The sequence below is a fragment of the Gobio gobio genome (assembly GCF_949357685.1).
Source record: "Gobio gobio genome assembly, chromosome: 10".
NCBI classification, from domain to species: domain Eukaryota; kingdom Metazoa; phylum Chordata; class Actinopteri; order Cypriniformes; family Gobionidae; genus Gobio; species Gobio gobio.
Window position 1 is genome coordinate 21,880,975 of NC_137116.1, and position 15,076 is coordinate 21,896,050.

The following is a 15,076-nucleotide window of genomic DNA, read 5'->3' on the forward strand; positions in this document are numbered from 1 at the left end:
AACTAATTTAATAATTGATGATCTTTACAACAGAACTGAATCAACACTAAACTGAAGTCAGCTGAACAATGACACTTCTTTTAGAACTGCTTTACAGCTGAAATAAACTGTTTCCATTATTTAATCATTTTCCTGTTATCACTCTGAAGCTGCTTTGAGACAATCTGTATTGTATAAACCCTCACAACCACAACAACAAACAAAAACTAAAACCGAATGAGACAAATATTTGTGCCAAATGTATGTTGCACACCTACTGGCATGTTTTCCTTCACTTTATTACTCAATTAAAAAAAATAATCTTGTAAAGAATGTATTCAAAGACAATTTATTTGTGTACAAAGCTTACTGTAAGTGTTTAATTAAGTTAAATTATTGTACTTCAATATTTTAATTTTAAAAAATGGTATAAGAAACAATATCTGTGTGTACAGCATTGTATATGCAAGATTAGATGTATTTAGGCCATGGATTATTCATTAGATTTATAGAAAAATTGTGTTCACCAACGCTGCTTTTGTTCGATTAAAAAAAAAAAAATACAAAAAGACAGTAATATTGTGAAGTAAGAGTGTGTGTGTGTGTGTGTGTGTGTGTGTGTGTGTGTGTGTGTGTGTGTGTGTGTGTGTGTGTGTGTGTGTGTGTGTGTGTGTGTGTATATATATATATATATGTATATACATATATATATACACATATATATGTATATACATATATATATATACACACACACACACGTGTACGTGTACTTTCTATTGAACTATATTTTAAAATGCAATTGATGCCTGTGATGGCCACTTCAAGAAACACGTCTTAATATTATCAAATGTTGAAAGTGCTGCTTAACATTTTTCCTAGTGAAAAAAACAAATAATTATTTCATACTACGTATACTACAAAACAAATCTATTCACATATTTACTGACATATTTCTTGAGACTTACTGATGTACTGTAAATATTATAATTAAACTTTATTGTGAGTACTTTATTGCACAATGCACATTTCTTAATATTAAGCCTAAAATGTGTGTTATTATCACTCTTATTAAGGATAGCATGATCTCTGTATATTATCAGTCTTTAAATGCAAGATATTTAAAGATATTTGCAAGTATACCTAAAGTATACTTGCAATAGTTCCATTTTAGCAGAATCAGATATACTTATAGTTATCCAGAAATAGGGCTGAGGTCCAATTAAAGTGCATTTGCAAGTACAAAATTAGTCGTTCCAATTTAGACCAAGTATACCAAACGTACAATTACAGGGTATTTCTTATTAGTACATAAATATGTAAATGTATTTGTAGTGATAATTTTTTTTTTTATTTCATATATATATATATATATATATATATATATATATATATATATATATATATATATATATTTTTTTTTTTTTTTTCACTAGATATGCGTTCTTAGATTCTTAGATGAATAGAAAGTTCAAAAGAACAGCATTTTAATTTGTAACTAATTTTATATATACACACACACACTTATAGTATAAAAACACTGACCTCAAACTTTTTAATCGTGAAACATGTAGTGTTATGGCCTGTGCTGTGTTGCATTGTCAGATGGGTTGTTTGCATTAAACTGAATTACTGTATTGTTCCAAATATAAGACAACCTGTGAGACCTTTTTCATATTAATTTTTGTATTGAAAATATGGTAAATACTACTAAAAAACTTAACAACGATCACATAAAACACTTTTTGGCATACCATAAAAATAACCTGTAGAATTATATGACAATTAGGCTATCCATCTCATAGTAAAAACCATGTAGACTACCAAAATTACATTAACAGTAGAAGTGAAATCTGGGTACCGCCTTAGGTTTTAAAAATCATGCACGGGGCAAGTTTGGTTCCGTCAGCGAGTCACGCAAACATGACAGTCATACAGCTCTTAGATGGTAAGTTTTTCTTAGATTTTTTGTGTTTGAGACTATAATTTTTGTGCTTGCGATCTTCTAAAATTACACTGTCACACCGTATTTTTTGGCACACTCATTTTACGCATACTTGGTGCCACCTATTGTTGCAGGTGTATTATTGACATGTAGAGTCTAGAAGCTGAATACAAGACAAAATGTTTTTTTCAGATGTATTTCTAAGAAAAATCTTATCTTGTATTAACTTATACTGTGTGTCTTATATTTGAAAAAATATGGTAAATCGTTGTCAGATGGGTTTCATTTTTAAAGCATTAACGTATTAAAATTTAGTAACTGACTTCATATTGTTGGTGAATACCTCACCTTGTGTCCTAGGAGCATGAGCTGTCCAGCGTGGCACAGGCCGCAGGTTTGGTACAGTGTTATATATAGAGCGAACCTGATGCTAGAAAAGCAGATATGCAAATTCACACAGCATAAGTAAAGCTGATCATCATGTAAAACTAAACATACATATAGTCCCTTTCACCCACTTGCGGCACAGAGGTCATGTAGTAACCGGAGCTCTGCTGGTAGGTGGTGGGAATTGCAGGGCTGGGGATGGCTCGAATGCTGGCAAGTCTCTGCATGTACTGATTGGTAAGGATGGCTTTTCGCTCCTCTTTTCTCTGGGCAAGAGCCACATAAAGTGGTTTAGTGCTAACAATACGGCCATTCATCTCAGTCACTGCCTTTGTGGCCTCTTCGGGAGAGGAAAAACACACAAAGCCAAAGCCCCTACTGTGGCCTCCATCTGTCATCACCTATCCCAAAAAATACAAAAAAATACAAACAAAATTCATCTTAATGTAAAAATGCATTTAAAAAAAGTCTGAGAAAATGTCCCTTTTTCCTCAATAAGCACTGCCATCTGTATGCAATATATAATTATTTTTTTTACGTGGGTGGGACTTTATTCATTGTGATGTTGCATACTACTGTAACAGAATGGAGCTAGCCTAGAACGAATGTGAATTTGCTAAAATAATGCTTAAATTGGCTTGCAGGAATGCAATTCTAACGGATTAATACGGAATTCCAGATGTGTGACCTAAATGAATTAATGTTGAAAAATAGATTTTTGTGATTGTGAAGCAGGAAGAACCATTGTGACTTTACAATTGACATCACACATTGGTAGGACACACTAATAATCTTCATGAGATTATATTATACTTCTACTCAGACTGAAAAAAAGGGTGCAAGTTGTAACATTCGTTAAGTGTGTAAAGACGTGTAATCTTGTGTGCTTTACATTACTTTTGCACTAGTGATGGTTCCATAAGGTGCAAACTCTTTCCTCAACTTCTCATCATCAATGCTGTCATCTAGATTTTTTACATAGAGATTAACCCCCTAAAATGAAAAACAATGCATCAAAACATATTCCTAAATATCAACATACAATTAAAGCATAAGCAAATCCTTCTCACATGATTAGGATAATATCTAATTCAGGCTGTTTGCAGATTTATAGAAGTTACCATGCAGGTAAGCATGTGTGTGTACCTGGTAGCGTTGTATGCGCTCCTGCTTTATTTGCTCAAACTTGCGTTTCAGTTCTCCCTGCCTCTCCAGCCTTTTCTGAGCTCTACCAACATACAGGACCCTGCCATTCAGCTCTTTGCCATTCATTTCAGTTACTGCCTACCACAAAGAGAAGGAAAGACTTCAGCCTCCATATCTCTGGGCTATTAACACGTACCATATAACAATTTGTTGGATTACCCTCCTGGCATCTGTGTGGTTTTCAAAGTTGACAAATCCAAAGCCACGAGAGCGGCCCCTTTCATCAGTCATCACACAGACACTAAGGGTCTTACCTGTGAACCAGAGCCAACTTCAAGTAAGAGATGCAGAATATATATTTATGAAAAGTGCTTGTGGAGCACAGCTGGAAGAAAACAAAACTGGAGGTTTTTTTGCATATTGTGGAAAGAGAGCATGATTGCGTACAGAAAGGCAGCAAAAACGGCTAGATCTGCTTATTTTTCAACTCTCTTAGAAGAAAACAAACACAGCCCTAGGTATTTATTTGATACAGTGGCTAAATTAACAAGGTGGAACTGATTGGTGGAAGCAAAAATCCACAACGATAGTTTTTCCGTGTTGCGTTGGTTGCTGGAGCGGCTGAGACGGGTGCGCTCTCATTACACTGTACAAGAGCTCTGAGAAGGGTCTGCTGACATTAAATAGCACGAGAGCGGCCTCTAGAGGCGAAACACTGACGCCTTGTGTTGTTTACATTCACACGTGAGGCTGTGCGCGGCGCTGCACAGATCGCTGACACATCAGATGCGCGTTTAAAAAACGTCAGCGAAACAGTATGAATACAGAACACTACAGTACTGGTTTCCAAATCATTATAAAGTAATTCATTTCTTGACTAGATGCTGCATTAACAGGTAAATAACAGCAGTGTGTATGTTTGTCAACGAGGCTGAGAGGACGCTAATATTAGCAGTACCTCAAGCAGTAAAAACAATGTGATAAAAACACACGCAAGTCAGACCTAAATGTTGCATATATAAAATTAGTGATGTGAGAACACAAACTGTATCGTCATGCTGCCGACAGAAACAAAGCAGAAACGCATTCGTTTTTTATTAGATAATCTACTTCAAAAAAAGCAGACTGTTTGGATTTGTATGAAATGGTAACACTACAATAAGATTCCATTTGTAACATTAACTAAGTTTAATAAATGCTTTGGAAGTATTGTTCATTGTTAGTATGTTAATTTCAACATTAAATTGAGTTTGAATTTTTATTTTTATCTGTTAACCTTGGTTAATGCACTATGAACTAACATGAATGATCAAGGTACAACTGTATCTCATGTAGCTCATATAAATACATGCTGTAAAAATGTATGCATAAAGTTCATTTAAGATAATACATCCTTGTTGCATAGTGACTTGCATAATATTACCTATGAAATGTACATGCATGTTTCTAGGTTATAGGTAAAGAAACAAATTTGACTGTAATATTTTAATGTTTAAATTATTTTCTGAAGAATTTGTTCTGTTAGAACTTCTCATTTTAATATTCATATTTAAAAGGTTTTTAATTTCATGGATCAGTACGGTTTTTTTTTTCTTGTTATAAAGTTCAGCACTGTTTTACTTATGTTTTTTTATCCAGTATCCATTTAATAAAAAAAAACTATCGGTCGATTAATCGGTTATCGGCAAGTGCGGTCCAACCTAGTTATCGGTAACGGGGAAAATCCACGATCGGTCGACCTCTACATACGAGTAATCCACTTCAAGCCAAAATAACTTGCGAGATGTAATCACTGTTGACTTTGCTTACATGACGGAATATCATACAAGGTGTTTGGTTTCATTTCTTTGACTTGTTCATGTTCTAGATGACTAATCCATTCTTGGGCTATGGTTAGACGCCTTCAATTTTTACTGACAGCTCAAATTTTGCCTCGTTGGCCTAGACATCTTGGGTCCGTTCTTCGTACCTCGCTAACTCCGTTAGCTGGATTTGATTGTTGACGATTTGGCATGATCTTGGATTGTTTGGTTCTTCGACGCTCATCCTGGACTTGCTGTCATAGCAACAGGTCCGTAAACTTAAACCTGCTCGCGAGCAGGCTTATTTCATGTAAACAGGATTAGATTGCATCTTGAGGTGATACTTAAAATCTGTCCCAGCCACTGCTACTTTATTACAAGAGTTCCTTACTGAACCAGGGGCAAGAATAATACATTTTAAATAATAATAATAATAATATACAAATTTTAAATTGTATATGAGAATGTATATAATATTATAATGTTGTGTATAATACTATAGACACAGCCACTTGATTTAGCGATTTATTTGTGATGGAATAATTACTTTATAATTTTATTGGAGGTTTACACACGTTGTACAGTTAATCTGAGCCGTGCATTAATTTAAGTGATGACGGATATTATGGGAGTGGCTTGATGCAGCACAAGTGATGCAGAGAATTTGATGTTGACCCTTAAGAAACTTTAAAGCTACACTGAGTGATATTTTCCCCCATCTAGCGGTGAAAAGGTATATGACCATCCAGTGAATTTTAGTTTCTGTTCCTCTCAATTCCGATTTCGTTTTAACTCCTACTGTGGCCGATTTAATCCAAGATTAACATGGCTTCCAGTTCGACCTCGTCCACATTCGACACGGTGCCTGTGGGATATTCGGTGCGCAGTGGGATGGTTGGAACTCAACTGGCCTAATTATTCGGCTAGAAAGAACTGCAGCTAATCCAGAGTGAACTTTGATGATAGTAATATTTATTCAGTCATCCAATTGCAAGGCATAAACAGGTTTGCGTGGATATGTACAGAAATGTGGTTTCTGTGAGAGAACAAATAAGGATGGTAAATATACATGATAATGACATGACAGAAGATACACAGTTAAGAACTGTATAACTATACTTATAAGTTACATTTGTATAATGTAACCGTAAACCAGAGCTTATTGTACCATATATAGGCGCTAAATGCAGCTGCATTAAAAGGAGCGGAGCTGCCGCTGCTGCTGCTAACAAGCGGTGTCGGATTACAAAAATGTGCGCAGCTTTAGCACTGCAGTGCGCTCTGTATAACAATTGTTAATATGCTGCTCAGACCCAGGGGCGCCGCTAGCGATTTTGGGCCCTATGAAAAAATATGAGGTTGGGCACCCCCTAACACACCCATTCTGCACGAAACATACAAGCCAAGCTAGCTATCCAAAATCTAATACTGACCTCGAGCTTGCTCATTCCGCTCAGCGCTGCTCGCTCATCCCAGAATGCAAATTGTGACATTGGTTCAAAAATATGTGAAATAAGTAGGGCTGTCCCCGACTAAAGTTTTTTTTATATAATAGTAGGCCTAGTTGTTCATTTAAGCCATTTGTTGACTAAGCACTTTTATTAATTTAATTACATAAATATGAGAATTCTAAATCCGAGCGTTTAAGTAGGCTAATATATTAATAATATATTACCGTAATGAGTAGGCTACTGATATAATAGGCTATTATTATCCCCACTCAAGCGCAAGCATTAAGCTTGCCACAAAGAACCGGCAAAAGTATTGATTATGAATGTGTCAAATTGCAAGGAGACATTTTAATTGTTTATTAATCTAGAGTTTTGTGACATGTCGGCTGACGGTGCTGACTCGCCATCTCCGCAGTAGTGGACGCGCCAAGAGAGAAATGCACATTTTATTACATAATCAGAGAGTAGCCTATTTCTTCTCATTTTTAATTGTTTCGTTTAAAAGTAGACATTTCAAGCGACATATTTCTCATGTCTGTGAGACGCGCTCCAGTTCACATGCAATGCTAATAATGTCGCTGACGCCTCCATGTCACGATTATATTGACTGCTATATTTCCTAATTGTTTATTAAATCCAGCCAATTAGTTTATGAAACACTGATTATAATTATGATAAAATGTATACAAAACAAAATTAATTTGAAAGAAAGAATTTATAGGAAACAAAATTAAATTAAATGCATGCTCAAAATCCATGTCCCCAGACATACTATATGCGCATCTGATTATGTAGCCTTACTCATAATGCTCACTTTTCATAATCAACATATGAAATTAAAATAATACAATTTAAACATAGCCTAACTATGAAACGAAATAGGCTGCGTTTTCTTTGACCCATGGCCGACGAAGTCGTTGGCGCCTTCTAATGGATTTTTTCCTTTATGACAGTGGAAAAAACTCACAATACTCCATAATTTTTAGCCATACAGAAAAGTGCAAGATATAAATATAGCTGCAAGCAGCAATACCGGGGCCAAGCGCAAAGAAGAAGACAAGACATGCCAAAATGGCTGGCAGTGTCAGATCAACTGCAGCAATGAGAAATTAATCACGTTTTAAGATGATTTTAGGCAAAAGGCTGAAAATGCATTGTAGTCTGAGAGTGTCAGACCAACTGCAGCAATTAACAATTATACAGTTTAAGAAGATTAGGCAAAATGGCTGAAATATCATATATAGAGTCACTGATAATATAAGTTAATGGTTTATCACTTTTGACCAATAGGTGGCACAGTTACGAAATGTATGTGGTGTGGTCAGAATAAGGGAACAATGACACATGCAAAGTTTGATGCCAATATGTCAAAGCATTGCAGAGATACAGCCTCAAGAGTCATTTTGGCATCAAGGCTCAACTTCGTCACTGCGGTTTACAAAAACGGTTTCATCTATTGATGCAAAATTCCTAACTTTTTGTTGACACAGTCTGAAGATGATACGATTCGATTTTGGTGGAAATTGGACAAACAGTCTAGGATGAGTTTGAAAAAGTAGGTTTTGATCAAATAAGAACATTGGACAGGATGTTTGACCAAATATGGCAAAATTAGTATCTATGTTCTCGGCATGAGCCAATGACTGTATTATGACCAGTTTCATTAAACTAGGCTAATTTAATCAAAAGTTATTAGCATGTTTGTAAATTTGTTTATAACCTCTGACCACAAGGTGGCACTGCCCCAAAACTTTTTGAGTACCTTCAAAGCATGGTGCGGAAGACATGAATTTTGGACAAACAGTTCAAAAGTTATAAGCAAAAATAGCCATTTTTTGTATCTCCGGACCAGTAGGTGGCGCTGCGCCGAAACGCTGCATGTTGCCTCAGGTCATGCTTGTGATGACATATACCAAGATTGGTTTGAATACGATAAAGCGTTGTGGAGATATAGGCTTATGAGTGTTTTTGCAACTGCTACGCAAAATTTGTGTGCGCGTTTATCAAAAACGATTTGACAAATCAACTTGATTTGCAAGATTTTTTGTCAGCATGGTCTGAAGATGATATGGTTCAATTTCTGTGCAAATCGGACAAACCGTCTAGGACGAGTTCGCAAAAGTAGGTTTTTTGGAAAATTAAAAATGGCGGGGAAATTATCATGACCAAAAATGACATCATAGGGTGCAATTGAATCGGCATGAGCCAATGACTCTATTATGACCAGTTTCAATATACTAGGCTAATTTAATCAAAAGTTATTAGCATTTTTGTCAAGTTTGTTATATCTTTTGACCACAAGGTGGCACTGCCCTAAAACTTTTTGAGTACCTTCAGGGCATGGCATGGAAGTCACATACCGAGTTTAGTAACAATATACTAATGCATTTGTAAAATATAGCATTTTTTGTCAAAATTCAAAATGGCCGACAGCCAAAATGGCCGATATGGTACAATTGAATATCAGACGACTCGGCATGCCGTCCTGAATGTAACGAGACCACTTTTATGATTTTTGGACAAACGGTTCAGAAGTTATAAGCAAAAATAGTAATTTTTCGTATCTCCGGACCAGTAGGTGGCGCTGCGCCGAAACGCTGTATGTTGCCTCAAGTCATGCTTGTGATGACATGTACCAAGTTTGGTTTGAATACAATAAAGCGTTGCGGAGATATTGCCTTAAGTGTGTTTTTGCAACCGCTACGTAAAATTTGTTTGCGCGTTTATCGCAAATGATTTGACGAATCAACTTGATTTGCAAGATTTTTTTTCAGCATGGTCTGAAGATGATCTGGTTCAATTTTCGTGCAAATCGGATGAACCGTCTAGGACGAGTTCGTAAAAGTAGGTTTTTCGGAAAATTAAAAATGGCGGGAAAATTTTTATGACGGAAAATGACGTCATAGGGTGCAATCGAATCGTCTTGAGCCAAGGAATCAGAGGAAAAAAGAATTTAGTTTCTAGCCCTTATGGTTCAAAAGTTATTAGCATAAACATGAGTCAAATTTTGGACTGATGGTGGCGCTAGAGGGATTGAGTTTGAGACTCCAAATTTGCTACGGTGACATTTCAGACTGTCCTCTATTAGTGTGCCAAATTTCATAACTTTTTACCATACGGTTCTATGGGCTGCCATAGACTTCGTGGCGGAAGAAGAAGAAGAAGAAGATGAAATATAGCTGCAAGCAGCAATACCGGGGCCAAGCGCAAAGAAGAAGACAAGACATGCCAAAATGGCTGGCAGTGTCAGATCAACTGCAGCAATGAGCAATTAATCACATTTTAATATGATTTTAGGCAAAAGGCTGAAAAATGCATTGTAGTCTGAGAGTGTCAGACCAAATGCAACAATTAACAATTATACAGTTTAAGAAGATTAGGCAAAATGGCTGAAATATCATATATTGAGTCACTGATAATATAAGTTAATGGTTTATCACTTTTGACCAATAGGTGGCACAGATACGAAATTGATGTGGTGTGGTCAGAATAAGGGAACAATGACACATGCAAAGTTTGATGCCAATATGTCAAAGCATTGCAGAGATACAGCCTCAAGAGTCATTTTGGCATAATGGCTCAACTTCGTCGCTGCGGTTTACAAAAACGGTTTCATCTATTGATGCAAAATCCCTAACTTTTTGTTGACACAGTCTGAAGATGATACGATTCGATTTTGGTGGAAATTGGACAAACGGTCTAGGATGAGTTTGAAAAAGTAGGTTTTGATCAAATAAGAACATTGAGGACAGGATTTTTGACCAAATATGGAAAAATTAGTATCTCTGTTCTCGGCATGAGCCAATGACTGTATTATGACCAGTTTCATTAAACTAGGCTAATTTAATCAAAAGTTATTAGCATGTTTGTAAATTTTGTTATAACCTCTGACCACAAGGTGGCACTGCCCCAAAACTTTTTGAGTACCTTCAAAGCATGGTGCGGACGACATGATTTTTGGACAAACAGTTCAAAAGTTATAAGCAAAAATAGCCATTTTTTGTATCTCCGGACCAGTAGGTGGCGCTGCGCCGAAACGCTGCATGTTGCTTCAGGTCATGCTTGTGATGACATATACCAAGATTGGTTTGAATACGATAAAGCGTTGTGGAGATATAGGCTTATGAGTGTTTTTGCAACCGCTACGCAAAATTTGTGTGCGCGTTTATCGAAAACGATTTGACAAATCAACTTGATTTGCAAGATTTTTTGTCAGCATGGTCTGAAGATGATCTGGTTCAATTTTCGTGCAAATCGGACAAACCGTCTAGGACGAGTTCGTAAAAGTAGGTTTTTTGGAAAATTAAAAATGGCGGGGAAATTATCATGACCGAAAATGACATCATAGGTTGCAATTGAATCGGCATGAGCCAATGACTCTATTATGACCAGTTTCAATATACTAGGCTAATTTATTCAAAAGTTATTAGCATTTTTGTCAAGTTTGTTATATCTTTTGACCACAAGGTGGCACTGCCCTAAAACTTTTTGAGTACCTTCAGGGCATAGCAAGGAAGTCACCTACCGAGTTTAGTAACAATATACTAATGCATTTGTAAAATATAGCATTTTTTGACAAAATTCAAAATGGCCGACAGCCAAAATGGCCGATATGGTAAAATTGAATATCAGACGACTCGGTATGCCGTCCTGAATGTAACGAGACCACTTTTATGATTTTTGGACAAACAGTTCAGAAGTTATAAGCAAAAATAGCAATTTTTCGTATCTCCGGACCAGTAGGTGGCGCTGCGCCGAAACGCTGTATGTTGCCTCAAGTCATGCTTGTGATGACATGTACCAAGTTTGGTTTGAATACGATAAAGCGTTGCGAAGATATTGCCTTAAGAGTGTTTTTGCAACCGCTACGTAAAATTTGTTTGCGCGTTTATCGCAAATGATTTGACGAATCAACTTGATTTGCAAGATTTTTTGTCAGCATGGTCTGAAGATGATGTGGTTCAATTTTCGTGCAAATCGGATGAACCGTCTAGGACGAGTTCGTAAAAGTAGGTTTTTCGGAAAATTAAAAATGGCGGGAAAATTTTTATGACGGAAAATGACGTCATAGGGTGCAATCGAATCGTCTTGAGCGAAGGAATCAGAGGAAAAAAGAATTTTGTTTCTAGCCCTTATGGTTCAAAAGTTATTAGCATAAACATGAGTCAAATTTTGGACTGATGGTGGCGCTAGAGGGATTGAGTTTGAGACTCCAAATTTGCTACGGTGACATTACAGACTGTCCTCTATTAGTGTGCCAAATTTCACAACTTTTTACCATACGGTTCTATGGGCTGCCATAGACTTCGTGGCGGAAGAAGAAGAAGAAGAAGAAGAAGAAGAAGATGAATAATAATAATAATAGGAACGGGAACGGTTTCAATAGGTGCCTTCGCACCTTCGGTGCTTGGCCCCTAAATATAGCTGCAAGCAGCAATACCGGGGCCAAGCGCAAAGAAGAAGACAAGACATGCCAAAATGGCTGGCAGTGTCAGATCAACTGGAGCAATGAGCAATTAATCACGTTTTAAGATGATTTTAAGCAAAAGGCTGAAAATGCATTGTAGTCTGAGAGTGTCAGACCAACTGCAACAATTAACAATTATACAGTTTAAGAAGATTAGGCAAAATGGCTGAAATATCATATATTGAGTCACTGATAATGTAAGTTAATGGTTTATCACTTTTGACCAATAGGTGGCACAGATACGAAATTGATGTGGTGTGGTCAGAATAAGGGAACAATGACACATGCAAAGTTTGATGCCAATATGTCAAAGCATTGCAGAGATACAGCCTCAAGAGTAATTTTGGCATAATGGCTCAACTTCGTCGCTGCGGTTTACAAAAACGGTTTCATCTATTGATGCAAAATCCCTAACTTTTTGTTGACACAGTCTGAAGATGATACGATTCGATTTTGGTGGAAATTGGACAAACGGTCTAGGATGAGTTTGAAAAAGTAGGTTTTGATCAAATAAGAACATTGAGGACAGGATGTTTGACCAAATATGGAAAAATTAGTATCTCTGTTCTCGGCATGAGCCAATGACTGTATTATGACCAGTTTCATTAAACTAGGCTAATTTAATCAAAAGTTATTAGCATGTTTGTAAATTTTGTTATAACCTTTGACCACAAGGTGGCACTGCCCCAAAACGTTTTGAGTACCTTCAAAGCATGGTGCGGAAGACATGATTTTTGGACAAACAGTTCAAAAGTTATAAGCAAAAATAGCCATTTTTTGTATCTCCGGACCAGTAGGTGGCGCTGCGCCGAAACGCTGCATGTTGCTTCAGGTCATGCTTGTGATGACATATACCAAGATTGGTTTGAATACGATAAAGCGTTGTGGAGATATAGGCTTATGAGTGTTTTTGCAACCGCTACGCAAAATTTGTGTGCGCGTTTATCGAAAACGATTTGACAAATCAACTTGATTTGCAAGATTTTTTGTCAGCATGGTCTGAAGATGATCTGGTTCAATTTTCGTGCAAATCGGACAAACCGTCTAGGACGAGTTCGTAAAAGTAGGTTTTTTGGAAAATTAAAAATGGCGGGGAATTTATCATGACCGAAAATGACATCATAGGTTGCAATTGAATCGGCATGAGCCAATGACTCTATTATGACCAGTTTCAATATACTAGGCTAATTTAATCAAAAGTTATTAGCATTTTTGTCAAGTTTGTTATATCTTTTGACCACAAGGTGGCACTGCCCTAAAACTTTTTGAGTACCTTCAGGGCATAGCAAGGAAGTCACATACCGAGTTTAGTAACAATATACTAATGCATTTGTAAAATATAGCATTTTTTGACAAAATTCAAAATGGCCGACAGCCAAAATGGCCGATATGGTAAAATTGAATATCAGACGACTCGGCATGCCGTCCTGAATGTAACGAGACCACTTTTATGATTTTTGGACAAACAGTTCAGAAGTTATAAGCAAAAATTGCAATTTTTCGTATCTCCGGACCAGTAGGTGGCGCTGCGCCGAAACGCTGTATGTTGCCTCAAGTCATGCTTGTGATGACATGTACCAAGTTTGGTTTGAATACGATAAAGCGTTGCGGAGATATTGCCTTAAGAGTGTTTTTATAACCGCTACGTAAAATTTGTTTGCGCGTTTATCGCAAATGATCTGACGAATCAACTTGATTTGCAAGATTTTTTGTCAGCATGGTCTGAAGATGATCTGGTTCAATTTTCGTGCAAATCGGATGAACCGTCTAGGACGAGTTCGTAAAAGTAGGTTTTTCGGAAAATTCAAAATGGCGGGAAAATTTTTATGACGGAAAATGACGTCATATGGTGCAATGGAATTGTCTTGAGCCAAGGAATCAGAGGAAAAAAGAATTTTGTTTCTAGCCCTTATGGTTCAAAAGTTATTAGCATAAACATGAGTCAAATTTTGGACTGATGGTGGCGCTAGAGGGATTGAGTTTGAGACTCCAAATTTGCTACGGTGACATTTCAGACTGTCCTCTATTAGTGTGCCAAATTTCACAACTTTTTACCATACGGTTCTATGGGCTGCCATAGACTTCGTGGCGGAAGAAGAAGAAGAAGAAGAAGAAGAAGAAGAAGAAGAAGATGAATAATAATAATAAGAACGGGAACGGTTTCAATAGGTGCCTTCGCACCTTCGGTGCTTGGCCCCTAATAATAATAATAATAGGAACGGGAACGGTTTCAATAGGTGCCTTCGCACCTTCGGTGCTTGGCCCCTAATTATAAACTATAAACTGTCTACTTCAATAACAGCAAAGGCCGTGGACTCAGGGAACGGATTATTTTGCACTCCACTCCAAACGCTGTCTTCATTTCAAAAATATATTTTGTTTATTAAACGCAAAGTTTTTCATTTCAAAAGCGTTTCTAAATTCAGTTTATATTTCCAACAAACGAAATTCCGAGCCAAAATAAAGTGGTAAAAAAACACTTTGAATTACCACCATCAAATTCAAACAATCCATCAATGCTTGGATAACACACACCGTCTCCTTCTATTAATAATAATGGCATGCGGTGGCTGGGATATAAACCTAACAACATACATGGTATAATTTTTGGAATAACTTATCATGAGAGGAAAAAAATAGTTTTAGTCACATAACATCAGTTAATGGAAATGCTGTCATTTCGTAATATTTTTGATCGACTTTTAGAAAATAATCGCAAAAGTGTTTTGCAAATCTGTAATGGAAACGCAGCTACTGATGAGTGCGCTAAGGCAGTACCAAAGCATTTCATGCAGATACAGGGGGGTGGTCGGTCAATATGGATGTTTACTTTTTGGTCAATGGGGATATTTAACTTTTATTGCCAAAATAAGTAAAATCAAAGACATCATTCATTTTATTA

At 36.7% G+C, this 15,076-nt stretch overlaps 1 protein-coding gene across 3 annotated transcripts in view; it reads right to left on the reverse strand.

Annotated features, from left to right (window-relative positions):
* pabpc1l (poly(A) binding protein, cytoplasmic 1-like) overlaps window positions 1–15,076 on the reverse strand; it is a gene marked incomplete at both ends in the record, with an annotated part of 94,686 nt that overhangs the window by 22,934 nt on the left and 56,676 nt on the right. For 2 of the 3 annotated variants that reach the window (XM_079827892.1, XM_079827890.1), the window contains 5 exons: window positions 2,270–2,351; window positions 2,440–2,709; window positions 3,206–3,301; window positions 3,455–3,592; window positions 3,674–3,768. In XM_079827892.1, coding sequence (XP_079684018.1) covers window positions 2,270–2,351; window positions 2,440–2,709; window positions 3,206–3,301; window positions 3,455–3,592; window positions 3,674–3,768 — 681 coding nt within the window. The remainder of the gene's footprint in view (window positions 1–2,269; window positions 2,352–2,439; window positions 2,710–3,205; window positions 3,302–3,454; window positions 3,593–3,673; window positions 3,769–15,076) is intronic. The other variant, XM_079827891.1, reaches the window with a different exon arrangement.